General features: G+C 45.9%; 1 protein-coding gene across 1 annotated transcript; it reads left to right on the forward strand.

Annotated features, from left to right (window-relative positions):
• The first annotated feature begins 7,216 nt into the window (after positions 1-7,216).
• Positions 7,217-19,918, forward strand: LOC137347461 (volume-regulated anion channel subunit LRRC8C-like). Its single transcript, XM_068011905.1, has 3 exons — positions 7,217-7,460; positions 17,356-17,421; positions 17,508-19,918. The coding sequence occupies exons 1-3, from the start codon at positions 7,217-7,219 to the stop codon at positions 19,916-19,918; spliced, it is 2,721 nt and encodes a 906-aa protein (XP_067868006.1).
• The last annotated feature ends 8,041 nt before the right edge of the window (positions 19,919-27,959 follow it).

Here is a 27,959-nt window from a genome sequence, read left to right on the forward strand (position 1 = left end):
AATGCCAGGGAGGGGGCTCGCACAAGAGCAGTGCCCCAGCTCGCCATCCTGACTACTATGGAGGAGATGGCACTTGACATCACGAGGGTGGCGTTGCATGAGGAAGTGGGCAATGGAAAGATGGGAATACACGTCAGAGAGAGTGAAAAGATATTGAATTCTGTAGATGAAGGAGATGGAGTGCATTTTCCTTGTCCAACAGCAAGCCAGAACTTCAGTTGCATTGGAAAGCCTCAGCTCAGCAGAGGCATCTGCTGTCAGAGGTGAGTTCTCATGATCTCAGTCTTACGTCTCCCACAGGGCCAGTTGTGGAGCAGGAGCGTGCCAGTGCCACAGAACATCACTGGGTTCTTCAGAGGAGATGGAAGCCACAGAGCCAGCACCATCACATCATTCAAGAACACCGTCCAGCACCACAGATACACTCACATCAGTGGATCCTTGAGCGCAATTAGAAAGGGTGGCACTAGGTAAAAAACACATGTCATGAGTGAACAGGAGGAGGTGAGAGAGGCAGAGGCAGCTGTGGGCAGTCCCCCTCGGAGGATGGAGGACAGACTCAGCTGGGGCCAGATGCAGAGCCTCGGGAGTCACAAGCAAGGCGGCTCTACTTTGACCAGCAGCGTGAAATGTGTACCCTCATGTCAGATTTCCCTGAGGCAGTGCAGCATCATGGGCTGAGAATAGAGGAGTTCATTCAGTTCATGTGCAGCACCATGGCTCAGGGCTTTGAACGCATGAGCTCCTCCATTGAGAGAGTGGCCCACTTTATGGAGAGCCATATGCGGCAGCACTCGGAGTGGATGCAGGAACAGCGCACATGCAAAGAATGCATGCAACGTTCTGTAGCACTGACCGCTGATAGCGAGGAGATGTTTGGAGGGGATCCCAGTTGTGCCCCAGCTAGTGTTCCCCTCTAGCAGTCCAGAGCGCCATATAAGGCTGACACAGTCACCAATGAGGATAAGGGTGCCACCCCTTACAGGGCGCCATCACCATCATCGGCTTCCTGGCCCCTCTGACTGAGGGACCGTCTATGCAGCAGGGCCCTGTGACGGAGGCTGCCCCTGTACTGATGCCTGTGCAGCAGCCTCTGGAGGTGACCCCACTGGCACCTCCACGATGAGGGCGACCGCCATGGGCATCTCAGCCACCAGCAGACACACCTGAGCAGGCTACCTCCATCTCATCCAAGACCACGAGGGGAGTACCGTGTAGAAGTAGCTGAGAGCAAAGGCCAATGCGCTGTTCATTGCACTGAGTGATTCACTTGGGTGACTTTCATTTGTGTTTGTGTAAATTGTTATTTTTTATTTACATTTTTTAAATTACATTGGAGATGTTGAGCCATGATCTTTGATGTGTGAGCTTCCATTCTTTAATGGCAAAATTGGAAAAGAGTGGTGAGGGAAAGCAATGGTCTTTGAATGGCTGCACTGAGACGACTGGAGAAATGTGCGGCCATGCATTGTCGGTAAGAATGGAACTATTCAAAGTTGTGTGTTTAATGGATGTGTTTTCACAGTCAGAGCAAAGTGAGTGCCAGAGCATGCAGTCCTGCTGGATGAGTAGCACTCAGGTGAAATGTGCCTGGAGCAGATGTACAACAGCATCCACACCATCCTGATGACAGCTATGACTCCTGAGACAGCCACAGCCACCTCAGTTCATGTTCTTCTCTCCATCTTCCTCCTCCTCCTCCAAAGAACTGTGTCGATTTGGCACTTCACCCTCTGGAGGGCCATGTTATAGAGAGCACAGCAGATCACCACAATGCATGAGACCCTTGCAGGAGTGCACTGCAGGGCGCTACCCAACTGGTCCGGGAATCGGAACTACATCTTCAGAAGCCCGATGGCCTGCTCAACAGTGGTCCTTGTGAGCAGATGGCTTTGGTTGTAGCGCCCCTGTGCTTCTGTCTCAGGGTCACGTAAAGGGGTGAGTAACCATCTCTTCAAGGGATACCCTGTCTCCTCGAAGCCATCAACAAAGATTCAGTGGTGACATGAAAAGCAGCAGCACCCTGGACTGTTGGCGGATGAAGGCTTCATGGCAGCTGTCAGGATAGTGAGCGTACACAGGCATAAAGCACTTGTGGTGGTCACAGACCAGCTAAACGTTTAGGGAATGGAAGCCCTTCTTGTTGATAAATCTCACTGGCTGCTCACTCGCCACTTTGATGGCCACATGGGTGCAATCGATGATACCCTGCACCTGCGGGAATCCAGTGATGAAGGTGAATCCCACTGCTCTTTGTCCTTGTGAGGCCCCATTGGTTTGAAATTGTATGTACTGTCCTGCTTTCACAAACAGGGCTTCAGTGACCTGCAGGATGCGCTGCCACTTGAGAGATGCCATCAAGATCCGTTGCTGATCCTAGAAATAAGCCAGACGTGAAGAAGTTCATAACCACAGTGATTTTAACGACTACTAGCAGGGCATGGCAAGCTGTACTGTGAGGTCTGATGTCTTCCTCAGTGAGGTTACAAATCTCCGATACCACCTGCCTAGATAGGCACAGTCTCTTGCGGCACTGATTCTCTGACGTGTCCTGGTAGATTCTTCTTTGGTGGTACTCTGGATGCTGAGGGTATGGCCTTCATTGCCTTCATACCCCTCATTCCTCATGCCTAGGGCTCTGCATTTGCTCCTCATCTGTTGATCCTCATCGCTACCCTTCGCTATCTCCAAATAGCTTAATTCCATGTCCAGCTGTTGCCTTGCTTGTGGTCAGCTGCATTGACAATGTTTACTGGAACCCCCTACCCCACCACCCCCCCGACCCCACTATGACCCCGCAATCGCCAAGGGTCACAATCCACTCAACTGATGGAGCACGCGCAGTCTTCTTGCTCCGCTAACTCTGCTCACCAAATGGCAACTATCTGCCAGTGGATGAGTGCCCCGTTCAGCCGTGCACCCTTTTATGAGGCCATCCCATTAAATGATGTGGCCTTGACTGTCTCCCCACTGTGTTGCCGCCTCTTTCTACTTGGCCTGTTCAAGATTCAGTGTGCATCCTGTGCCTTCCCTCAAATATTGCAGATTAGCCTTTAACAGCTGACAACAAACTCGTTAACAGCCTTAATTGGTGATTTATTTATTTTTATTTATTTAGAGATACAGCACTGAAACAGGTCCTTCGGCCCACCGAGTCTGTGCCGACCATCAACCACCCATTTATACTAATCCTATACTACGAGGAACTCCATAGCATCATTAGCAGCATACCCAACACCGAACACCTATTCCTGCTGGGGGACTTTAGTGCCAGGGTTGGGGCCGACCATGACTCATGGCCCTCCTGCCTTGGGCGCTATGGCGTTGGAATGATGAATGAGAACGGGCAGAGACTGCTTGAGTTATGTACCTATCATAACCTCTGCATCACCAACTCGTTCTTTCATACTAAACCCTGTCACCAGGTTTCATGGAGGCACCCAAGATCACATCGTTGGCACCAGCTAGACCTCATTGTCACAAGGCGAGCCGCCTTAAACAGTGTTTAAATCACATGCAGCTTCCACAGTGCAGACTGCGACACCGACCACTCCCTGGTGTGCAGCAAGGTTAGACCAAAGAAGTTGCATCATTCCAAGCAGAAGGGCCACCCGCGCATCAACACGAGCAGAATTTCTCACCCACAGCTGTTACAAAAATTTCTAAATTCACTTGTAACAGCCCTTCAAAACACTCCCACAGGGGACGCTGAGACCAAGTGGGCCCACATCAGAGACGCCATCTATGAGTCAGCTTTGACCACCTACGGCAAAAGTGCGAAGAGAAATGCAGACTGGTTTCAATCTCATAATGAAGAGCTGGAACCTGTCATAGACGCTAAGCGCATTGCACTGTTGAACTACGAAAGCCCCCAGCGATTTAACATCCGCAGCACTTAAAGCAGCTAGAAGCACTGCACAAAGAACAGCCAGGCGCTGCGCAAATGACGACTGGCAACACCTATGCAGTCATATTCAGCTGGCCTCAGACACCGGAAACATCAGAGGAATGTATGATGGCATGAAGAGAGCTCTTGGGCCAACCATCAAGAAGATCGCCCCCCTCAAATCTAAATCAGGGGACATAATCACTGACCAACGCAAACAAATGGACCGCTGGGTTGAGCACTACCTAGAACTGTACTCCAGGGAGAATGCTGTCACTGAGACTGCCCTCAATGCAGCCCAGCCTCTACCAGTCATGGATGAGCTGGACATACAGCCAACCAAATCGGAACTCAGTGATGCCACTGATTCTCTAGCCAGCGGAAAAGCCCCTGGGAAGGACAGCATTACCCCTGAAATAATCAAGAGTGCCAAGCCTGCTGTACTCTCAGCACTACATGAACCGCTTTGCCTGTGCTGGGACGAGGGAGCAGTACCACAGGACATGCGCAATGCCAATATCATCACCCTCTATAAAAACAAAGGTGACCGCAGTGACTGCAACAACTACCGTGGAACCTCCCTGCTCAGCATAGTGGGGAATGTCTTTGCTCGAGTCACGCTGAACAGGCTCCAGAAGCTGGCCGAGCGTGTCTACCCTGAGGCACAGTGTGGCTTTCGTGCAGAGAGATCGACCGTTGACATGCTGCTCTCCCTTCGTCAGATACAGGAGAAATGCCGTGAACAACAGATGCCCCTCTACATTGCTTTCATTGATCTCACCAAAGCCTTTGACCTCGTCAGCAGACGTGGTCTCTTCAGACTACTAGAAAAGATTGGATGTCCACCAAAGCTACTAAGTATCATCACCTCATTCCATGACAATATGAAAGGCACAATTCAACATGGTGGCTCCTCATCAGAGCCCTTTCCTATCCTGAGTGGCGTGAAACAGGGCTGTGTTCTCGCACCCACACTTTTTGGGATTTTCTTCTCCCTGCTGCTGTCACATGCGTTCAAGTCCTCTGAGGAAGGAATTTTCCTCCACACAAGATCAGGGGGCAGGTTGTTCAACCTTGCCCGTCTAAGAGCGAAGTCCAAAGTACGGAAAGTCCTCATCAGGGAACTCCTCTTTGCTGACGATGCTGCTTTAACATCTCACTCTGAAGAGTGCCTGCAGAGTCTCATCGACAGGTTTGCGGCTGCCTGCAATGAATTTGGCCTAACCATCAGCCTCAAGAAAACGAACATCATGGGACAGGACGTCAGAAATGCTCCATCCATCAATATTGGCGACCACGCTCTGGAAGTGGTTCAAGAGTTCACCTACCTAGGCTCAACTATCACCAGTAACCTGTCTCTAGATGCAGAAATCAACAAGCGCATGGGTAAGGCCTCCACTGCTATGTCCAGACTGGCCAAGAGAGTGTGGGAAAATGGCGCACTGACACGGAACACAAAAGTCCGAGTGTATCAGGCCTGTGTCCTCAGTACCTTGCTCTATGGCAGCGAGGCCTGGACAACGTATGCCAGCCAAGAGCGACGTCTCAATTCATTCCATCTTCGCTGCCTCCGGAGAATACTTGGCATCAGGTGGCAGGACCGCATCTCCAACACAGAAGTCCTCGAGGCGGCCAACATCCCCAGCTTGTACACACTACTGAGTCAGCGGGGCTTGAGATGGCTTGGCCATGTGAGCCGCATGGAAGATGGCAGGATCCCCAAAGACACATTGTACAGCGAGCTCGCCACTGGTATCAGACTCACCGGCCGTCCATGTCTCCGCTTTAAAGACGTCTGCAAACGCGACATGAAATCCTGTGACACTGATCACAAGTCTAGAGTCTAGTCTAGAGATACAGCACTGAAACAGGCCCTTCAGCCCACCGAGTCTGTGCCGACCATCAACCACCCATTTATACTAATCCTACTAATTCCATATTCCTACCACATCCCCACCTGTCCTTATATTTCCCTCCCACCTACCTATACTGGGGCAATTTTATAATGGCCAATTAACCTATCAACCTGCAAGTCTTTGGCATGTGGGAGGAAACCGGAGCACCCGGAGGAAACCCACGCAAACACAGGGAGAACTTGCAAACTCCACACAGGCAGTACCCGGAATTGAACCCGGGTCCCTGGAGCTGTGAGGCTGCGGTGCTAACCACTGCGCCATCAGTTGCCAGCGTTCGCCAGAACTGGCGGGCAGCCATAAAGACAGGGCTAAAATGTGGCGAGTCGAAGAGACTTAGTAGTTGGCAGGAAAAAAGACAGAGGCGCAAGGGGAGAACCAACTGTGCAACAGCCCCGACAAACAAATTTCTCTGCAGCACCTGTGGAAGAGCCTGTCACTCTAGAATTGGCCTTTATAGCCACTCCAGGCGCTGCTTCACAAACCACTGACCACCTCCAGGCGCGTATCCATTGTCTCTCGAGATAAGGAGGCCCAAAAGAAATAAAAAGAGAACACTAATCCCATATTCCTACCACATCCCCACCTATCCCTATATTCCCTTACCACCTACCTATACTAGGGGTGATTTATAATGGCCAATTTACCTACCAACCTGCAAGTCTTTGGCTGTGGGAGGAAACCGGAGCACCCGATGAAAACCCACGCGGTCACAGGGACAACTTGCAAACTCCGCACAGGCAGTACCCAGAATTTAACCCGGGTCACTGGAGCTGTGAGGCTGCAGTGCTAACTACTGCACCACTGTGCCACCCTATTCCTCTGTTCCACCCTCTGTTCCTCAGAATCGGGTGAGTTGCTGGGTCCTGTCTTTCCCACTTTGTCACAAAAATTGCTGACTGTTGGATTGGCATCGGGAAGCTGGCACAATGGTTGGTGTCGAGAAATTATGCACCTACCCGCCTCAGTTCCCATCCCCATTTAGCCAACAAAATCCTGCCTGTGGAAAGTCATTAGGAGCCGAAACCCTGGCTCTCTTTTTAAACCTCTGTTAACTTGGGAGCTTTGAGGCCAATCCTTACCGCTGCCCTGATTGAGTTCAGTTAACACAGCACATGCGAGGCACAAAGACTGATTTGGGAGAAATGGGTTTCCATTTAAGGGGCACTGGCACCAGTACTCGGGAAAGAGGGAGTTGTACCGTTGGGATGGCCTTCACCTGAACCGCGCTGAGACCAGTGTCCTTGCAAATCGTATAACAAGGGCTGTAGAGAGGGCTTTAAACTAAATAGTTGGGGGGAGAGTTCAGGTGAGGGGAAATTTAAAAAGTTAACGAGAAAGGGCAAGGCAATAGTGCAGGGTAGCGATACGGTTAATGATAAACATAATGTGACAGGACGCGACACAGTGTACAAACATGAGTGCACCAGCAAATAAAGTCAGATTAGGGAAAAATGGTAAAAAAAAAACAGAATTAAAGGCTCTTTATCTGAATACACACAGCATTTGTAACAGGATAGATGAATTGATAGCACAAATAGAAAGAAATTGGTATGCTATAATAGCCATTACAGAGATGTGGTTGCAAGGTGACCAAGGCTGGGAACTAAATATTCGAGGGTATTTGACATTTCGGAAAGATAGGAAGAAAGGAAAAGAAGGTGGGCTAGTTCTGTTGATAAAGGATGAGATCAGGATAGTAGTGAGAAATGATCTTGGCTTGGAAGATTAAGATGTAGAATCAGTTTGGGTGGAGATAAGAAAAAGCAAACGAAAGAAGTCACTGGTGGGAGTAGAGTATAGGCTCCCTAACAGTAGCTACACTGTAGGACAGAATATAAATAAAGAAATAATAGGGGCCTGTAGGAAAGGTACAGCAATAATCATGGGGGGATTTTAATCTTCATATAGATTGGACTAATCAAATTGGCAAAAGTAGCCTGGTAGATGAGTTCATAGACTGTATTAGGGGCAGTTTCTTTGAACAATATGTTCTGGAACCAACCCTGGAGCAGGCTATTTTAGACCTGTTAATCTGTAATTTTTTTTAGATTAGATTAGAGATACAGCACTGAAACAGGCCCTTCGGCCCACCGAGTCTGTGCCGACCATCAACCACCCATTTATACTAATCCTACACTAATCCCATATTCCTACCAAACATCCCCACCTGTCCCGAAATTTCCCTGCCACCTACCTATACTAGTGACAATTTTTTTTAATGGCCAATTTACCTACCAACCTGCAAGTCTTTTGTCTTTTGTAATGAAACAAGATTAATAAATTACCTCATAGTAAAGGATCTTCTAGGCAAGAGTGATTATAACATGATATAACTTCACATTCAGTTTGAGGGTGAGAGGTTTGGGTCTGAAACTAGTGTCTTAAACTTAAATAAAGGCAATTACAAGGGTATGAAGACAGAGATGTCTAAAGTGGACTAGGAAAATAAGTTAAAAGGTAAGACAGGAGAGAAGCAATGGCAGACATTTAAGGAGCTATTTCATAACGCTCAACAAAAATATATTCCACTGAGAAAGAAAGACTCTATAAGAAGGATGCACCATCCGTGGCTAACTAAGGAAGTTAAGGATGGTAACAAATTGAAAGAAAAGGTATACAATGCTGCAAAGATTAGTGCTAGGTCTGAAGATTGGGAACATTTTAGAAACCAGCAGAGGATGACTAAAAAAAAAAGGAAAAATTAGAATGAGAGTAAAGTAGCAAGAAATATAAAAACAGACAGTAAAAGCTTCTACAAATATATTAAAAGGAAGAATGTAGCTCAAGTAAGTGTTGGTCCCTTAGAGGATGAGACTGGGGAATTAATAGTGGGAAACAAGAAAATGGCAGAGAGTTTGAACAAGTATTTTGTATCTGTCTTCACAGTAGAAGACACAAAAAGCATCCCAAGAATAGCAGAAAATCAAGAGGCAAAAGGGAGTGAGGAACTTAAAACAATCACCATCACCAGAGAAAAAGTACGAGGAAGACTAAAGGCTGACAAGTTCCCTGGACCTGATGGCCTGCATCCTAGGGTCTTAAAATAAGTAGCTGCAGACTTAGTGGATGCATTGGTTGTAATATTTCAAAATTCCCTAGATTCTTTAAAGGTCCCAGCAGATTGGCAAACTGTAAATGTACCACCCCTATTCAAGAAAGGTCGTGGGGGAGGGGTTGCAGAGGCAGCAGAAAGCAGGAAACTATAGGCCAGTGAACCTAACATCGGTCATTGGGAAAATGCTAGAATCCATTATTAAGGAAGTAGTAGCAGGACATTTAGAAAATCATAATGCAATCAGACAGAGTCAACATGGTTTTATGAAAGCAAAACCATGCTTGACAAATTTATTGGACGTCTTTGAGGATGTACAAGCAGGGTGAATAAAGGGGAACCAGTAGATGTAGTATATTTGGATTTCCAAAAGGCATTCGATAAGGTGCCACATGAAAGGTTACTACACAAGATAAGAGCTCATGGTGTTGGGAGTAATATATTAGCATGGATAGAGGATTGGCTAACTAACAGGAAACACAGAGTCAGGTAAATGGGGCATTTTCAGGTTGCCAAACTGTAACTAGTGGAGTGCCACAGAGATTAGTGCTGGGACCTCAACAATATACGATTTATTTTAATTACTTGGATGAAGGGACCAAGTGCATTGTAGCCAAATTTGCAGACTATACAAAGATAGGTAGGTAAGCAAGTTGTGAGGAGGACACAAAGTGTCTGCAAAGGGATATAGATAGATTAAGTGAGTGGGAAAAAAAGTTTGGCAGATGGATTATAATGTGGGAAAATGTGAGGTTGTCTACTTTGGCAGGAAGACTAGAAAAGCAGAATATTACTTACATGGAGCAGGAGACTGCAGAATGCTGGGGTACAGAGGGATCTGGGTGTCCTTGTACATGAATCATAAAGTGTTAGCATGCAGGTATAGCAAGTAATGAGGAAGGCAAATGGAATGTTGGCCTTTATTGCCAGGGAGATGGATAATAAAAGTAGGGAAGTCTTGCTACAACTGTACAGGGCATTGGTGAGACTGTACCTAGAGTATTGTGTACAGTTTTGGTCTTCTTATTTAAGGAGGGATATACTTGCATTGGAAGCAGTTCAGAGCAGGTTCATGGGGTTGGTTCCTGGGATGAAGGGGTTATCTTATGAGGAAAGGTTGAGCAGGTTATGCCTATACTTATTGAAGTTTGAGAAGTGATCTTATTGAAACATATATGATTCTGATGGAGCTTGCTGAGACGCTAAGAGGATATTCCCCCTCATGGGGGAATCTAGCACTAGAAGTCTCAAAATTAGGGGGTCTCCGTTTTAAGATGGAGATGAGGAGGAATTTCTTCTCTTGGAGGGTCTTTAATCTTTGGAATTCTCTTCCCCAGAGAGCAATGGAGGCTGGATTATTGAATACATTCGAGACAGATTTTTGATCTCCAAGGGTTATGGGGACCAGGCAGGAAAGTGGAGTTAAGGCTACATTCAGCTCAGCCACGTTCTTATTAAATGGTGGAGAAGACTTGAGGGGCTGAATGGCCGACTCTGGCTCCTACTTTTTATGATGTTCACAGACCAGGGATCGTATCTAGGTCCTTCAAGTATGTAAAGCTCAGTTCCATAGTGGGCACTGTTGTGGTATGACCCTAAGACCGGACCACCTTAACGACTGCAAGTGCAGGTCATCAGCGGAATTGATGTTGAGTTACACATGACCAGTCAGTTGTGGGTGGAGCCTGTGTTAGTAATTATAACTGAACTGGAACATATATGTACATAAAAGGTTACTGCACCAGCTCACCTACGCACGTCTTACTATCTCGGGCTCCACCCACAAATGACTGGTCACATGTGACTCAACAGCACTTCCTCTGATGACCTGCACTTGTGGTACCTGAGGTGGTCCAGTTTTAAGGTTGTCCCACAACAGGCACAACAAAAACAATCTGCATTTGTGCAGTGCTTTTCATGTAAAGACGTTCCAAAGCAATTGGCAGATACATGTAAGGAAGACACATGCCGAGACAGGAACAGTGCAATAACAACATTTTTCCAAAATAAAGCAAACCTTTCTTATGATTATATTTTCATCCTTCTAATAGAACTCACTTAAAAGTTAATATCACTGCACTATAAAGAGACCTCAGGACAGTTTCATTAATGTTTTCCTTAGAATTCCTTTGAAAATTTATTTGAAAAATATAAGTTACAACAGCACCAAGTTACAATCCCAAAGACTGGTGTGATGCAGTTCCGATTCATTGGGAATAATTATCCCCCAGCCCTGGGATGGCTGGAGTGGAGGCTGCACGATGCATTCCCACTGCCAGCAAGTTTTCCAGTGTTGGGCATTGGCTTTGATCAGCTGCCCGCAACGCAGAGGTGTGTAGCCAATTACCATATTTAAGGCGCCAAGTAGGGGCATTTTGCTGGTGGTGGAGTGCCCCACCCCCCACCACCATGCAGGGAGGCCGCCATCTCCATGGAGGTGACCTCCCTGCAGAAGGCCTGTGGGACCAGCAGAATCAGAGTCTCCATGACTCAACTGGGAGCCACTGGCAGGAAAGGCCGCCCCTGCAGCCCCACTGAGCCATCTGAACAAAGGGGTCTGCCTGCTTGCCCCCTCTGAGTTTTTATTTTAAACTAACCTCTCTGAGGGCATCATTGAGGGACCCTCTCGATCCCCGACCTGCCTCAACCACACCCACCTCTGCTGGTGGGGTTGCTGTGGCTTCAGAGCTGTCAGCCCTCGACAGGGTCGGCAACATCAGGAGGTCGTCCACCATCCTTAATTGGATGGCGAGCTCAGAGGCGGCCAATGAGGAGGCTGCCTCTCAGAATATCCCCGTGTCACTCCTGTTGCTGGCAGGTGCGGGCTTAGGAACCTCATTTGGTCCTGATATCAAGGTCCTCAAGCCTGTAGGAAAATTCAGTCTATTAACCCTGCTGTGTTTTGGATCTCAACCAGGCTACTGTGGGTAAGTTCTGGATTTCTCAATGGAGAAATTAGATGGAGTTCTGTACACTTTTATTGGCCAGCTAAAGAACAGCATTGGCTAAGGGTAGGTCAACCAGCCTAATTTTATTGGTGCTCTATTAGCACTTTGTTAGAATGCACTCTGAGGGCCTGGTGGCAAACATTAGCCCCTCTGGACCATGACCCCACCACCGAACATCAAGCTACTGTCCACAGGACTGTCACTGACCTCATCTCCTCTGGAGATCTTCCCTCTACAGCTTCCAACCTCATAGTCCCACAACCCTGGACAGCCCGCTTCTACCTCCTTCCCAAAATCCACAAACAGGACTGTCCCGGCAGACCCATTGTGTCAGCTTGCTCTTGCCCCACTGAACTTATTTCTTCCTATCTTGACTCTATCTTTTCTCCTCTGGTCCAGTCTCTTCTCACCTACATCCGTGACTCTTCTGACGCCCTACGTCATTTTGACAATTTCCAGTTTCCTGGCCCCAACCGCCTCCTCTTCACTATGGACATCCAATCTCTCTACACCTCCATCCCCCACCAGGATGGTTTGAGGGCTCTCCGCTTCTTCCTTGAACAGGTGAAGCAGCGATTTACTTGTACTTTTTTCAATGTAGTATACTGTATTCGCTGCTCACAATGTGGTCTCCTCTACATTGGGGAGACCAAACGCAGACTGGGTGACTGCTTTGAGGAACACCTCCGCTGAATCTGAAAGTATGACCCTGAGCTTCCAGTTTTTTTTTTATTCATTCACGGGATGTGGGCATCGCTGGCCGGGCCAGCATTTATTGCCCATCCCTAATTGCCCTTGAGAAGGTGGTGGTGAGCTGCCTTCTTGAACTGCTGCAGTCCATGTGGGGTAGGTACACCCACAGTGCTGTTAGGAAGGGAGTTCCAGGATTTTGACCCAGCAACAGTGAAGGACGGCGATATATTTCCAAGTCAGGATGGTGTGTGACTTGGAGGGGAACTTGCAGGTGGTGGTGTTCCCATGTATTTGCTGCCCTTGTCCTTCTAGTTGGTAGAGGTCGCAGGTTTGGAAGGTGCTGTCGAAGGAGCCTTGGTGCATTGCTGCAGTGCATCTTGTAGATGGTATACACTGCCACTGTGCGTCGGTGGTGGAGAGAGTGAATGTTTGTAGATGGGGTGCCAATCAAGCGGGCCGCTTTGTCCTGGATGGTGTCGAGCTTCTTGTGTGTTGTTGGAGCTGCACCCATCCAGGCAAGTGGAGAGTATTCCATCACACTCCTGACTTGTGCCTTGTAGATAGTGGACTGGCTTTGGGGAGTCAGGAGGTGAGTTACTCGCCTCAGGATTCCTAGCCTCTGACCTGCTCTTGTAGCCACGGTATTTATATGGCTACTCCAGTTCAGTTTTCGGTCAATGGTAGCCCCTAGGATGTTGATAGTGGGGGATTCAGCGATGGTAATGCTGTTGAATGTCAAGGGAAGATGGTTAGATTCTCTTTTGTTGGAGATGGTCATTGCCAGTTGCTTGCCATTTCAACACTCCCCCCTGCTCTCATGCTCACATCTCTGTCCTGGGATTGCTGCAGTGTTCCAGTGAACATCAATGCAAACTTGAGGAACAGCATCTCATTTACCGATTAGGCACACTACAGCCTGCCAGACTGAACATTGAGTTCAATAATTTCAGAGTATGATGGGCTCCATTTTACTTTTATTTTCAGTTTTTTTTCTTTTTCCTTTATTTAAATTTTTCTTTTGTGTTTATTTTATTTTATTTCATCTTAGTTTGTTCAGTTTGCTTACCCACTGTTTTTTTTCATGTTTGTACTTGCGGCTGTTCAATTTTCAGTTTGTTAACACCCTATCTGTACTAATGCTTTGTCTTTCAACACACCATTAACATATTGTTTGCCTTTGCTCCACAACCTTCTGGTCAGCTATTCTGTGACCTTGTCCTATTTATACCTTCTCCTTTGTTATCTCTTGCCCCACCCCCGCTTTACTTGCTTATAACCTTTTACATTTCTAATATTTGCTAGTTCTGAAGAAGGGTCACTGACCTGAAACGTTAACTCTGCTTCTCTCTCCACAGATGCTGCCAGACCTGCTGAGTATTTCCAGCATTTCTTGTTTCTATTTCAGATTTTCAGCATCCGCTGTATTTTGCTTTTATTTTAGATGGTGAACAGGCTTTGGGGAGTCAGGCGGTGGGTTACTCACTGCAGAATTCCCAGCCTCTGACCTGCTCTTGTAGCCACAGTATTTATATGGTTGGTCCAGTTAAGTTTCTGGTCAATGGTAACCCTGAGGATGTGGATGGTGGGGATTCAGCAATGGTAATGCTGGTGAATATCAAGGGTGTTGGTTAGATTCTCTTTTGTTGGAGATGGTCATTGCCTGGCATTTTGTGTGGTGCAAATGTTACTTGCATGTCAAGACTGAATGTTGTGCAGGTCTTGCTGCATGTGGGCCTGGAGTATGTCAGTATCTGAGGAGTTCTGAATGGTACTAAACACTCTTAAATCATCAGGGAACATCCCCATTTCTGACCTTATTGATGAAGCAGCAGACAATGGTTGGGCCTAGGACACGACCCTGAGGAACACCTACAGCGATGTCCTGGGGCTGAGATAATTGGCCTCCGGCAACCACAACTATTTTCCTTTGTATTAGGTGTGACTGCAGCTAATGGAGAGTTTCCCCTGAATCCCATTGACTCCAATTTTCCTTCGGCTCCTTGGTGACACATTCAGTCAAATGCTGCCTTAATATCAAGGGCATTCACTCTCATCTCACCTTGGAATTCAGCTCTTTTGTCCATGTTTGGACCAAGGCCGTAATGAGGTCTGAAGCCGAGTGGCCCTGGCGGAACCCAAACTGAGCAACAATGATCAGGTTATTGCTGAGTAAGTGCTGCTTGAGAGCACTGTCAACGACACCTTCCATCACTTTGCTGATGATCGAGAGTAGACTGATTGGGTGGTAATTGGCCAGATTGGATTTGTCTTGCTTTTTGTGGACAGGACATACCTGGGCAATTTTTCACATTGTCAGTAGATGCCAGTTGTAGCTGTACTGGAACAGCTTGGCTCGGGGCATGGCTAGTTCTGGAGCACAAGTCTTCAGTACAATAGCTGGGATGTGGTCAGGGCCCATCGTCTTTGCCAATCCAGTGTGTTCAGCCATTTCTTGATATCATGTTGAGTGAATTGAATTAGCTGAAGAATGGCACCTGTGATGCTGGGGACATCAGGAGGACCTGAGATGGATCATCCACTCAGCACTTCCGATTGAAGATTGTTGCAAATGCTTCACTTATCTTTTGCACTGATGTGCTGGGCTGCCCCATCATTGAGGATGGGGATGTTTGTGGAGTCACCTCCTCTGGTTAGTTTAATTGTCTACCACCATTCATGACCAGATGTGGCCAAGATTGCAGAGCTCTGATCTGATCTGCTGGTTTTAGTATCGCTTAGCTGTTTAGTATGTTTGTAGTCCTTCCTGTATTGTAGCTTCACCAGGTTGGCATCTCATTTTTAGGTATGCCTGGTGCTGCTCCTGACACACCCTACTACACTGAAGCAGTCCGTGTCCATATGCAGCAAGACTGGGACAACATCCAGGCTTGGGCTGATAAGTGGCAAGTAACATTCGTGCCACACAGGTGCCAGGCAACGACCATCTCCAACAAGGAAGAATCTAACTTGACGTTCAATGGCATTACGGATGTTCAATGGGACTACGATTGCTGAATTCCCCACTATCAACATCCTGGAGGTCACCATTGACCAGAAATTGAACTGGACCAACCACATAAATGCTGTGGCTACAAGAAAAGGTCAGAGACTGGGAATTCTGCAGCAAGTAACTCACCTCTTGACTGCCCAAAGCCTGTCCACCATCTACAAGGCACAAGTCAGGAGTGTGATGGAATACTCTCCACTTGCCTGGATGGGTGCAGCTCCAACAATACTCAAGAAGCCAGCATCCAGGTCAAAGCAGCCAACTTGATTGACACCCCATCCACCACCTTCAACATTTACTCCCTCCACCACTGACACACAGTGACAGCAGTGTGTACCATCTACAAGATGCACTGCAGCAACTCGCCAAGGCTTAGACAGCACCTTCCAAACCCGCGACCTCTACCAACTAGAAGGACAAGGGCAGCAGATGCATGGGAACACTACCACCTGCAAGTTCCCCTCCAAGCCACACAGCATCCTGACTTGGAACTATATCTCCGTTCCTTCACTCTTGCTGGGTCAAAATTCTGGAAGTCCCTTCCTAACAGCACTGTGGGTGTAACTACAACCCAAGGACTGCAGTGGTTCAAGAAGGCAGCTCACCACCACCTTCTCAAGGGCAATTAGGGATGGGCAATAAATGCTGGCCTTGCCAAGATGCCTACATCTCATGAATAAATAAAAAAAACTCCTCATTAAACCAGAGTTGGTCCCCTGGCTTGATAGTAATGGCACAGTGAGGGATATGCCAGGCCATGAGGTTACAGATTGTAGTGGAATACAATTCTGCTACTGCTGATGGCCCACAGTACCTCATGGGTGCCCACTTTTGAGCTGCTAGATCTGTTCTGAATCTATCCCATTTAGCATAGCAGTAGTGCCACACAGCATGATGGAGGGTGTCTTCAGTGTGAAGACCAGACTTCATCTCCAAAAGGCCTGTGTGATAGTCAATCTTACCAATGCTGTCATGGATAGATGCAGCTGAGAATGAGGTCAAGCAGGTTTTTTCCTTTTGTTGGTTCTCTCACCACCTGCCACGGGCCCATGTTGGGAAATATGTCCTTCAGGACTCGGCAACCTCGGTCTGTAGTGGTGCTACCAAGCCGCTCTTGGTGATGGACATTGAAGTCCCCCACCCAGAGTACATACTGTGCCCTTGCTACCCCCAGCGTTTCTTCCAAGTAGTATTCAACATGAGGAGTACTGAATCATCAATTAAGGGAGGGCTGTAGGTGGTAATCAGCAGGCAGTTTCCTTACCCATGCCTGTGACTTGATGGCATGAGACTTCATGGGGTCTGCAGTCAATGTTTAGGACTCTCAGGGCCACTTCTTCCTGACTGTATCCCACTGTGCCACCACCTCTGGTGAGTATGGTGATGGAAGAATCTGGGACATCGGCTGTAGGATGTGATTCGGTGAGCATAACTATGTCAGGCTGTTGCTTTATTAGTCTGTAGGACAGCTCCCCCAATATCAGCACAGATCCCCAGATGTTAGTAAGTGGACTATGCAGGGTCGGCTGGTCAGGATGTGACTTTGTCGTTTCTGGTGCCTTGGTTGATGTCAGGTGGTCCCATCAAGTTTTATTCTAATTTGACTTTTCTTTAGTGGTTTGACACAACTGAATAGCTTGCTAGACCATTTCAGGGGGGCAGTTAAGAGACAACCACTTTTCTATGGGTCTGGATTCACATGTAGGCCAGACCAGGTAAGGATGGCAGATTTCCTTCCCTGAAGGACAGTAGTGATCCAGATGATTAAATGCATATCTAGTAGTTTCATGATCATTACTGAGACTAGCTTTTTATTTCCAGCTTTATTAATTAATTTAATTTAAATTTTCCAGCTGCCGTGGTGGAATTTGAACTCAGATCTCCACACCATTGGTCTGGATCTCGGGATTACCTGTCCAGTAACGTCATTACTATGCTACAGTTCCCTTAAGTGTCTACAAATGTAGGTTCCAAATATCACTTCAATTTTTTGTATTTATTTCAGGCATGTTTTCAGTCACTGATGTTTCAACCTTGGAAGGCAAGAAACCTGCCTTCCGGGTCTTCAAACCTTGGTGGGACACTTTCATGGATTATCTGACTGTTATTATGGTGATGTTAGCTATCTTTGGCTGCAGCACACAGCTTTACCTGGATGAGACTTTCTGCTTGCCGCACCCCAATGAAACTGAAGAAACCAAAGGTGGAGCATATAATGAGATACCTTCAACTCTGCAAATAACTCCAAGAATATCCGATATCAGTGCCAATCCGCAAGTATATATGAATCCAGATCCATCTCCTATCAGACAAGGGAGGGTTACAAAGTTATACAATTGGCAGTATCATTTTGTCAACCAAATATGTTACAGTCAAATTCCCTGGTTTACCAGGTTCTTCTCTTATCTAATTTTATTTCATACAGTTGTCCTGATTATCCTCAGTAACTTCTGTTTCACATATCCTAAAACAAGCTCCAAATTGCAACAATTTCTTGACATCCTTCAAAAGTGTTTTCAGTCACCATGGACATCCAAAGCCCTATCTACAGCAGTCTGTGTAGATGCCAATGAACTGGAAGAGTCAGAACCACAGAAGACCACTGAAAGTGACGATCGTATCAGTATTAAAGGTGATGCATCGACTGTTAAAGTTCCCACACGCATTCGCTCAAACATAATAGGATCTAGCTCAACCATGGACAAGAAGGATGCAGAGCAAGCCAAAGCTTTGTTTGAGAAAGTAAGGAAATTCAGACTCCATGTTGAAGAGAAAGATACAATCTATAAATTATATACTGGCCAAACATTGTTTAAAACAATACATTGCTTAATTATTATTGGTTACTTTCCAGCCTATGTCTATGATGTCGACTTCAATAATTTATGTGAACCTGATGCAATATCATTGGTTTATTACAAGACTTTCAATTGTACTTATACCACTGCTCGTTTCATCGGGAAAATGGCCCTGCTGTATCTGTGTTTAGTGGTTATCTATTGGCTACTCTGTATTCACACAATATTTTGGGTTTTCAGAAAACGTCTGAAGCAATACTCCTTTGAGAAACGAGGTGAAAGCCAATTCAGTGATATCCCTGATGTAACAAATGACTTTGCTTTCTTGTTGCATTTGATTGATGAGTATGACACTTTGTATTGCAAACGTCTCGCAGTCTTCCTCTCAGAGGTGAGTGAGCAAAAACTAAAATTGTTAAGTTTAAATAATGATTGGACTGTGGAGAAGGTGAAGCAACATCTAACAAAAACTATGAAGGACCAGTATGAATTGTACCTCTTCATGCTATCAGGAATTCCTGAGTCTGTCTATGAAGTTACTGAGCTACAGGTCTTAAAGCTGGAGTTGTGTAGTAATGTTAAAATATCCAACAAAATAACCCAACTTGATCAATTGGAAGAAGTCTGGCTCTCGCATTGTGTGACTGAAGTTACACCATCAGCTTTGATGTGGCTGAGAAACCAATTGAAAAAAGTGGAAGTTAAATATGTGAGTCGTGATGAAATCCCTGATTGGATCTACAAACTGACCCAGCTCAAAGAGCTGTACCTCACTGGAAAGCTAGCCATTGAAAAAAAAGCTCTGGAACTGGAATCTATGAAGGGACTTCGCTCTCTGAAAGTCCTTTACCTCAAAACGAGTCTCTCTAAAATACCCTCCACCATCATTGATGTTGCATTCCACCTGCTCAAGCTTTGCATTCACAATGATAAGACTAAGCTCATGAGCCTGAGTATCTTAAAGAAGATGGTCAATCTGACTCAAATTGAACTTCACAACTGTGAGTTGGATAAAATCCCAACTGCCATTTATGCCTTATCCAAACTTCAAGTCTTGGACCTTAAAGGTAACAATCTTAGCAAAATTGAAGAAGTTGTCAACTTGCAATATCTGCAAAAGTTATCCTGTTTGAAGTTCTGGTTCAACATGATCAAGACCATCCCTCCAACTATTAATTTAATCAAAAAGCTTGAGTATCTTTACTTATCAAACAACCAAATTGAGGTTTTACCAAAAGTCCTTTTCACCATTGAGAAACTACATTACTTTGATGTGCACAGTAACAACATTTCTGTAATTCCAACTGATATCGGGAACCTCAAAAACCTATATTATTTGGATTTGGGTTACAATAAAATAGAAGCTCTACCAGATCAGCTTTTCAAATGTACCAAGCTCATGACTCTCAAGCTAAGCAATAACTTAATCTCATCCCTCAGCTGGAAGGTCTCAAAGCTCAACCAACTATCACAGCTGGAGCTCCAAGGAAACCACTTGGAAAAGCTCCCAGTGGAAATAGGACAATGCACTATGATGAAGATTAATGGATTTGTGATAGAACAATATGTTTTTGAGTCACTTCCTTTAGAAATAAGAGAAAAGATGGGTGGTAGTTAGAATGAGAAGCATCAGATATCTGTAGTTTAGTTACAAAGAAGTTGTTACCTCATGAAAAAGATGCTTGATGTTAAGGGGGAAAAAAGCAACTAATTTGAACTAAATCCACCTATCATTGTACATTTTATGGCTGATGGATTTTGAATAAAACAATGACATAAACCTCTCATATTGCCTAATATTATATTTTGATTGTTATCCTTTGTTGCAGGCCCCTCTCCAGGGCTTTATTTAAAATTTTGTTCTTGGGATATGATCAATTCTGAGAATTTTATTATTGCTCCTAGTTGTCCTGAGAATATGATGGTGGGCCATCGCCTTCAACTACTGTAACCCTTGGTGTAACATAGAGAATTTCAGAATATAACAACATTGTACACATTTAAATCAGGATGGTGTGTGACTCTGAGGGAAATTTGAGAGTCAATGATGTTCCCAAAACATTGCTGCTTTTGTTCTTCTAGTTAATCAAATTCATTTTGGGAGGACTAACAAGGCAAGGGAATAGACAATGGATGGTAGGATCCTAGTAAGGACAGATGGTCAGAGGGACCTTGGTGTACTTGTCCATAGATCACTGAAGGCAGCAGCACAGGTAGATAAGGTGGTTAGGAAGGCATATGGGATACTTGCCTTTATTAGCCAAGGCATAGAATACAAGAGCAGGGAGGTTATAACGGTGCTGTATAAAACACTAGTTCGGCCACAGCTGGAGTACTGTGTACAGTTCTGGGCACCATACTATAGGAAGGATGTGATTGCACTGGGGAGGGTGCAGAGGAGATTCACCAGGATGTTGCCTGGGCTGGAGCATTTCAGCTATGAAGAAAGACTGGATCGGCTAGGGTTGTTTCCCTTAGAGCAGAGAAGGCTGAGGGGGAACATGATTGAGGTATATAAAATTATGAGGGGCATTGATAGGATAGATAGGAAGAAACTTTTTCCCTTAGCAGGGGACATAGATTTAAGGTAAGCGGCAGGAGGTTTAGAGGGGATTTGAGGAAAAATATTTTCAGCCAGAGGGTGGTTGGAATCTGGAACACACTGCCTGAAGGGGTGGTAGAGGCAGGACCCCTCACAACATTTAAGAAGTATTTAGATGAGCACTTGAAAGGCCATAGAATACAAGGCTACGGACCATGTGCTGGAAAATGGGACTGGAATAGATAGGTGCTTGATGGCCGGCACAGACACGATGGGCCGAAGGGCCTGTTTCTGTGCAGTATAACTCTATGACTCATAGAGCTGGGGGATGCTGTTGAAGTGAGTTTATTGAGTTACTGCAGCACATCTCGCAGATCATACATACTGTATCCACTGGCCTCTGATGATAGAAGGGTTGGATTCTGAGACGCCGATCAAATGAGCTGCTCTGTCCTAGATGATGCTGAGCTTTCTCAGTGTTGTTGCTGAGTGGTGTGTATTCCATTATACTTCTGAGCTGAGACTGTAGATGGTGGAGGGGCTTTGAGGTGTCAGGAGGTGTGCTATTTGTCAGAGTACCAGCTTTTTTTTCCTAATCTTGTAGCCATGGGATTGATATGAGGGGGGGGGGGGGGCGGGGTTTCAGTGATGGTGGTGCCATTGATGATTGGGGGAGATGGTTGGGCTTTTTTATATAGCACTGGTATATAATATGGCACAAATATTGCATACCACATGTCAGCCCAAGCTTGGCTTCTATCTAGCTCCTTCTGTAGGTTGGTATGGGTTATTTCATTATTGGAGGAGTTGTAAATGGACTGAACACTGCTGAATTGCCTGCAAACAGCCACTCCTGATCATGTGAAAGGAGGAAGAACATTGATGAAGCTACCAGCCCCAATTCTGTCTCCACCCTTTGTCTTCATGTGCACTTTCAACATATCACTACATAATCAATCAGATATGGGAAGTCTGGTTAACTCTCCCCTCTCTAACCTGGTGGTGCTGTGGTCAATTATACAATTTACTACCACCCTGAGGTCATCATAAACCAACAACCAAGTCTCACACTTTGCTGATCTGCTCTACTTTCCTGTTGATAGTTTGACATCAAGCTAGTTTAAGACCTGGCCCTAAATGAATATTTAAACAAAGGGAGAAATGTTACTAAGTTTTCAGGTTTCATTGATCCGCACGCAGGCTGATTGCACATAGATCAACACAGAAAGTGCCTAACTTTATTTACAAAGAAAACTAATGATCAGAGAAGGTAAAAGCAGTGGATCACAGGATGCATTCATACAGCAACAAGTGAACTGCGAGTAACTTCATGTTTAGAGAAGCTCCTCTAAAACCCAATTTTACTTTGAGTTTAAATTGCTGTGCAGACAGTTGTCATCACTGTGTCCTGGCACGTGTACAATGATTTCCCAGCATTCCGAACAATCCTGGGAATCAAGTGGGAAATCCTTTTAGTTCACATAAATGTAATTGTCATGTGTGCAGTTGTGAAATCATTGTACAGTTCGCATGACACAGTGATGACAACAGTCGCCATGGCGATTTAAACTCAGTGCAAAATTAGGGTGTTAGAGGAGCTTCTGCAGGGTTCTGTTTAACTTTCTATCTTCATCTGCCTTACTTGTTACTTTACTCTTAAGTTTTGAATATGAGTTGCAGGTCTACAGGAATGGTAGGGAAAAAGGTAGAAGGGGAGGAGTAGCCTTAGGGATTAAGGATGAAATTAGTTCAATGATGAGAGGATATAATAAGAGGTAAGGAGGCAGTGAAGACTTTATGGGTAGAATTGAGAAATAGAAAAGGATTTAATACTGCAGTGGGAATTGTGTATAGGCCTCCTGGTAGCAGCTGTGATGTGGCAGAATGTACAAATGCAGAAAATGGACAAACATATAGCAAAGCCGTGTAATTTTAATGGGGGAATTTTAACTTTCATATAGTTTGGAATAAGCAGAAAAGTAGTGAATTTCTTGAGTGTTTTCAAGAAAGTTTTCTGCAATAATATGTCCTAAAACTAACAAGGACCAGGCCGCATTAGATTAATAATGAGTAATGAGCCAGATTTAGTTAACAGCCTAACAGTACGTAAACATTTATTTAATAATAATAATATGATCAAGTTCAATGTTGTTTTTGAAAGGGAGAAATGTGGAACAACTACTAAAATTCTAGATTTATGTAAGGCTAACTTCAATGTGAAGAGATAAAGACTGTTCAAAGTAAGCTAGGCAAATCTGCTAATGGCTAAATTGGCAGCAGATCAATTGTTCAAAAACAATTTAACCTGATACGGAACCGGTTTATAACCCCATGGGACAGGAGCTCTATTCGTCAAAAAAAAGCCATGGATGACAAAAAGAGGTGAGAGACTATATAAAGCTAAAATAAAAAGCATACCAGAATGCAAAAAAAGCAGAGATCCTGGGACAGATACAAATTTCAAGAAAAGATGTCAAAACAGATGGTAACAGCTACAAAAAGGAGTATGAAAAGAAATTTGCAAGGGATATCAAAATCAAGTAAATTTTTTATAACTATGATAGGAAAAAGAGTGTGGTCAGGAGCAATGTGGGCCCCTTGAAAACTGATAACACTGATATTGTAAATGAAAATAAGGAAATAGCAGACATGTTGAATTTGAAATGCGTCAGTATTTAAAGTACAGGAAAAGGATAGCATGCTGATATCCCATTGAATCAGGGACAGGAACTCACCAAAACGAATATAAACAAAATACCAGTAATGAAGAAAATAATGGCACTAAAGAGTGACAAATTCCCAGGACGAGATGGTTTTTATCCCAGGGTTTTGACGGAAGTATGTAAGAACATTACAGATCCCCTAACTATGATCTTCCAAAGTTCTCTGATCCGGAACTCTTCCTTTAAATTGGAAAATTGCTCGTCACTCTGCTATTTAAGAAAGGTGAGAGGGGGAAACCAGGGAACTATGGGCCAGGTAGCCTAACATCTGTTGTTGGGAAATTACGAAGAGTCTACAATTAAGGATGGAATGTCTGAACAGCTTTCAGATTTAAGAACAGGTCATACCTAACAAACCTGTTGATTTTTGGAGAGGTGACTAAATTCCATGGATGCCTATGGATGGCGGCACAGTGGCGCAGTGGTTAGCACCGCAGCCTCACAGCTCCAGGGACCCGGGTTCGATTCTGGGTACTGCCTGTGCGGAGTTTGCAAGTTCTCCCTGTGTCTGCGTGGGTTTCCTCCGGGTGCTCCGGTTTCCTCCCACACGCCAAAGACTTGCAGGTTGATAGGTTAATTGGCCATTACAAATTGCCCCTAGTATAGGTAGGTGGTAGGGAAATATATAGGGACAGGTGGGGATGTGGTAGGAATATGGGATTAGTGTAGGATTAGTATAAATGGGTGGTTGATGGTCGGCACAGACTCGGTGGGCCGAAGGGCCTGTTTCAGTGCTGTATCTCTAAAACTAAAACTAAAAACTAAATAAGCAATTTGATAATGTCCCTTATGAGAAAGTGTTAGCAAAAGTTGAAGCTCATGGAATTGATGACAAATTAATTAGGAAATTGGCAGGAGAAAGAGAGTAGGGATAATGGACAGGGACTGTTAATTGGCAGGATGTGACTAGTGATATCTCACAAGGATCTGTGATGTGGCCTGAACTATTCACCATATTTATGAATGATTTAGATGATTGGATAGAGAGCCACATATCCAAGTTTGCCGAGGACACAAAAATGGACAGCATTGTAAGTAGGGCAAGGGAAGCATAAAATTACAAAGAGATATTAATAGATTAAATGAATGGGCAAAAATGTGACAAATGGATTTCAATGTAGGCAAGAGTGAGGCCATCTACTTTGGAGCTAAAAAGAATAGAACAAAGTACTTTCTAATAGTGAAAAGCTAGAAACAGTGGAGGTCCAAAGAGACTTAGGGATCCATGTACATAAATCATTAAAATGTCATGGACAGGTACAGAAATAAACAAAAAGGCTAATTGCTTGCTGGACTTCATATCTAGAGGACTCGAATACAAGGGACTAGAAGTTAGGCTACAGATATACAAAGCCCTAGTGAGATTACACTTGAAGTACTGGCTTCAGTCCGAGAAACACCCCTTAGAAAGGATATATTGGCCTTGGAGGGAGTGCTGTGCAGATTTATGAGAATGATACCTGAACTCCAAGGGTTAATTTATAAAGAGAGATTACACACACTGGGGTTGAAGTCCCTGGAATTTAGAAGGTTAGGGGTGATTTTGTCAGCTTTCAAGATATTAAGGGGAACAGATAGGAGAGATAAAGAGAAACTATTTCCATTGGTTGGGGTGATTAGGACTGGCCTAAAAAATAGAGCCAGATGTTCAGGAGTGAAGTTAGGAAACACTTCTACAGGTAAAGGGTGGTAGAAGTTTTGAACTCTCTTCTGCAAACTGGAGTTGTTTCCCAGGTCAGTTGTTAATTTTAAATGAAGTTGACAGATTTTTGTTCACCAAAGATATTACAGGATATGGGGCAAAAGCAGGTTCAAGGGGTTAAATGGCCAACTCTGGTTCCTATGCTCCTGAAAGACCGTATTTAAATTGTGGTCTGGGATCTGTGGATAGCTCCAGCTCCTGGGCTTTTTGATCCAACAGTTTCCAATGTGATGAGCTCTGAGATCATTGGCCACAGACAGTGGTTGGCATCCTACCATTTATGAAAGATGATGGACATGCAGCAAACAATCCATTTAGGTGGAAACATAGGAACGGGAGTAAGCCATTCAGCCCATCGAGTCTGCTCTGCCATTCAATATGATCATGGCTGATCATCCACTTCAATGCCTTTTCCCCACATTATCCCTATATCCCTTTATGTCATTGGTATTTAGAAATCTGTCAATCTCTGCTTTAAACATACTCAATGACTGAGCTTCCACAGCCCTCTGGGGTAGAGAATTCCAAAGATTCACAACCCTCTGAGTAAAGAAATTTCTCCTCATCTCTGTCCTAAGTGGCTCCCCCCTTATTTTGAAATTGTGTCCCCTGGTTCTAGACTCCCAAACCAGGAGAAACAGCTGCATCTACCCTGTCTATCCCTTTAAATATTTTATAGGTTTCAATGAGATCACGTCTCATTCTTCGAAACTCTAAAGAATACAGGCCCAGTTTCCCCAATCTCTCCTCATAGGACCATCTGCGCCAACCGGTCCTGGCAATGCGGAACGCAGTGCATGCGCAGAGAGCAGGAGCCCGTTTGCGCATGTGCGCAGGTTGGCGCAGTTGGATGACGTCAGTGGCCGGCTGCGTTGTCAGAGAGACCTTGGGGTGCAAGTACATAGTTCACTGAAAGTGGCAACACAGGTAGACAGGGTGGTGAAGGTGGTGTATGGCATGCTTGCCTTCATCGGCCGAGGCACTGAGTACAAGAGTTGGGACGTCATGTTACAGTTGTACGTAACATTGGTTAGGCTGCATTTGGAGTACCGTGTGCAGTTCTGGTCACCGCACTACAGGAAAGATGTGATTAAGCTAGAGAGGGTGCAGAAAAAATTCATAAGGATGTTGCCTGGTTTGGAGGGCTCGAGTTATAAAGAGAGGTTGGATAGGCTGGGTCTGTTTTACCTGGAGCGAAGGAGGCTGAGAGGGGACATGATAGAGGTATATAAAATTATGACAGCCATAGATAGGGTAGATAGCCAGAGTCTGCTTCCCATGGTAGGGGTGACTAAAACTAGAGGGCATAGGTTTAAGGTGAGAGGGAGGAGGTTTAGAGGGGATCAAAGGGGTAAATTTTTCACACAAAGAATAGTGGGTCTCTGGAATGAGCTGCCTGAGGAGGTGGTGGAGGCAGGAACAGTAGCAACATTTAAGAGGCATCTGGACAGGTACTTGAATGAGCAAGGCACAGAGGGATATGGAATTAATGCAGGCAGGTGGGATTAGTATAGATAGGCATTATGGTCGGCATGGACGCGGTGGGCCGAAGGGCCTGTTAATATGCTGTACGACTCTATGATTTTGTAACCGGCTTCAGTGACCAATCAGTTCGGAATATTGCGTTAACTCTACCCTTATTTTTGAACCGCTGCGATCCTTAAATATTTGACCGCAATTGTTGACAACGCGATCGGTAGGTGGCGCTGTTCTGGCACATGCGCAGATACAGCATGTGCCACGAAAACGTCACAGCCTGCGACTGTAGCAGCTGCCAGGACTAAAGATGGCGCTGCTCAAAAAATCACAGAGATGAAACCTAACAAACACGTGGCAGAATACAATGGCCGGAGTGAGAGAGTGGAGCGGGCCGGGGACAGCAGCGCGGAGGCCGGGGAGATCAGCGCGGGGGCCGGGGACAGCAGCGCGGGGGCCGGGGAGATCAGCGCAGGGGCCGGGGAGATCAGCGCGGGGGCCGGGGAGAGCAGCGCGGGGGCCGGGGAGAGCAGCGCGGGGGCCGGGGAGAGCAGCGCGGGGGCCGGGGAGAGCAGCGCGGGGGCCGGGGAGAGCAGCGCGGGAGACCAGCGGTAGCGGAGAAAGAGGGAGAGGGAGGGGGGGAGAAAGAGGGAGAGGGAGGGGGGAGAGAGAGGGAGAGGGAGGGGGGAGAGAGAGGGAGGGGGGAGAAAGAGGGAGAGGGAGAGAAAGGGGGAGGGGGTGAAAGAGGGAGGGGGAGAGGGAGGAAGGGGAGAGAGTGGGGGGGGGGGGGGAGCAGCGGAACGGAAGAGGAGTGCCTTTTTCTGTGCATGCGCCATAAACACAACAGCAAAAGACTTACTGGCCAGTCCCTGGACCCGGTGACACCAAGGTCTTCGCACGCTCGCTCCCCGCGGCTCTCTACGGCCTCTTGCTTCCGGCCCACTCCATTCAGCCGTTCCCTCCAGCTGCGGATGCCCAATCCAGTTGCTTTCTCCCCTACCCAGTTGCTTTCTCTACTTCTCCTCAGTACTTCAGGCATTGCAACTGTTTGGTCCCTGCATTTTGCGTGCTCCCTCTCCCCACCCCTCCCCGCACTCTCCACCCCTCCCCCTCTTCACCCACCCCTCCCTCTACCCCCCCACCGTAGTTGAATATCTGAAGTGCAGTTGCAAAGTCGGGGAAATAGCATGCAAAACAAAACCTCAACAATTCTGGG

Source organism: Heterodontus francisci, chromosome 32 (assembly GCF_036365525.1).
Source record: "Heterodontus francisci isolate sHetFra1 chromosome 32, sHetFra1.hap1, whole genome shotgun sequence".
NCBI classification, from domain to species: domain Eukaryota; kingdom Metazoa; phylum Chordata; class Chondrichthyes; order Heterodontiformes; family Heterodontidae; genus Heterodontus; species Heterodontus francisci.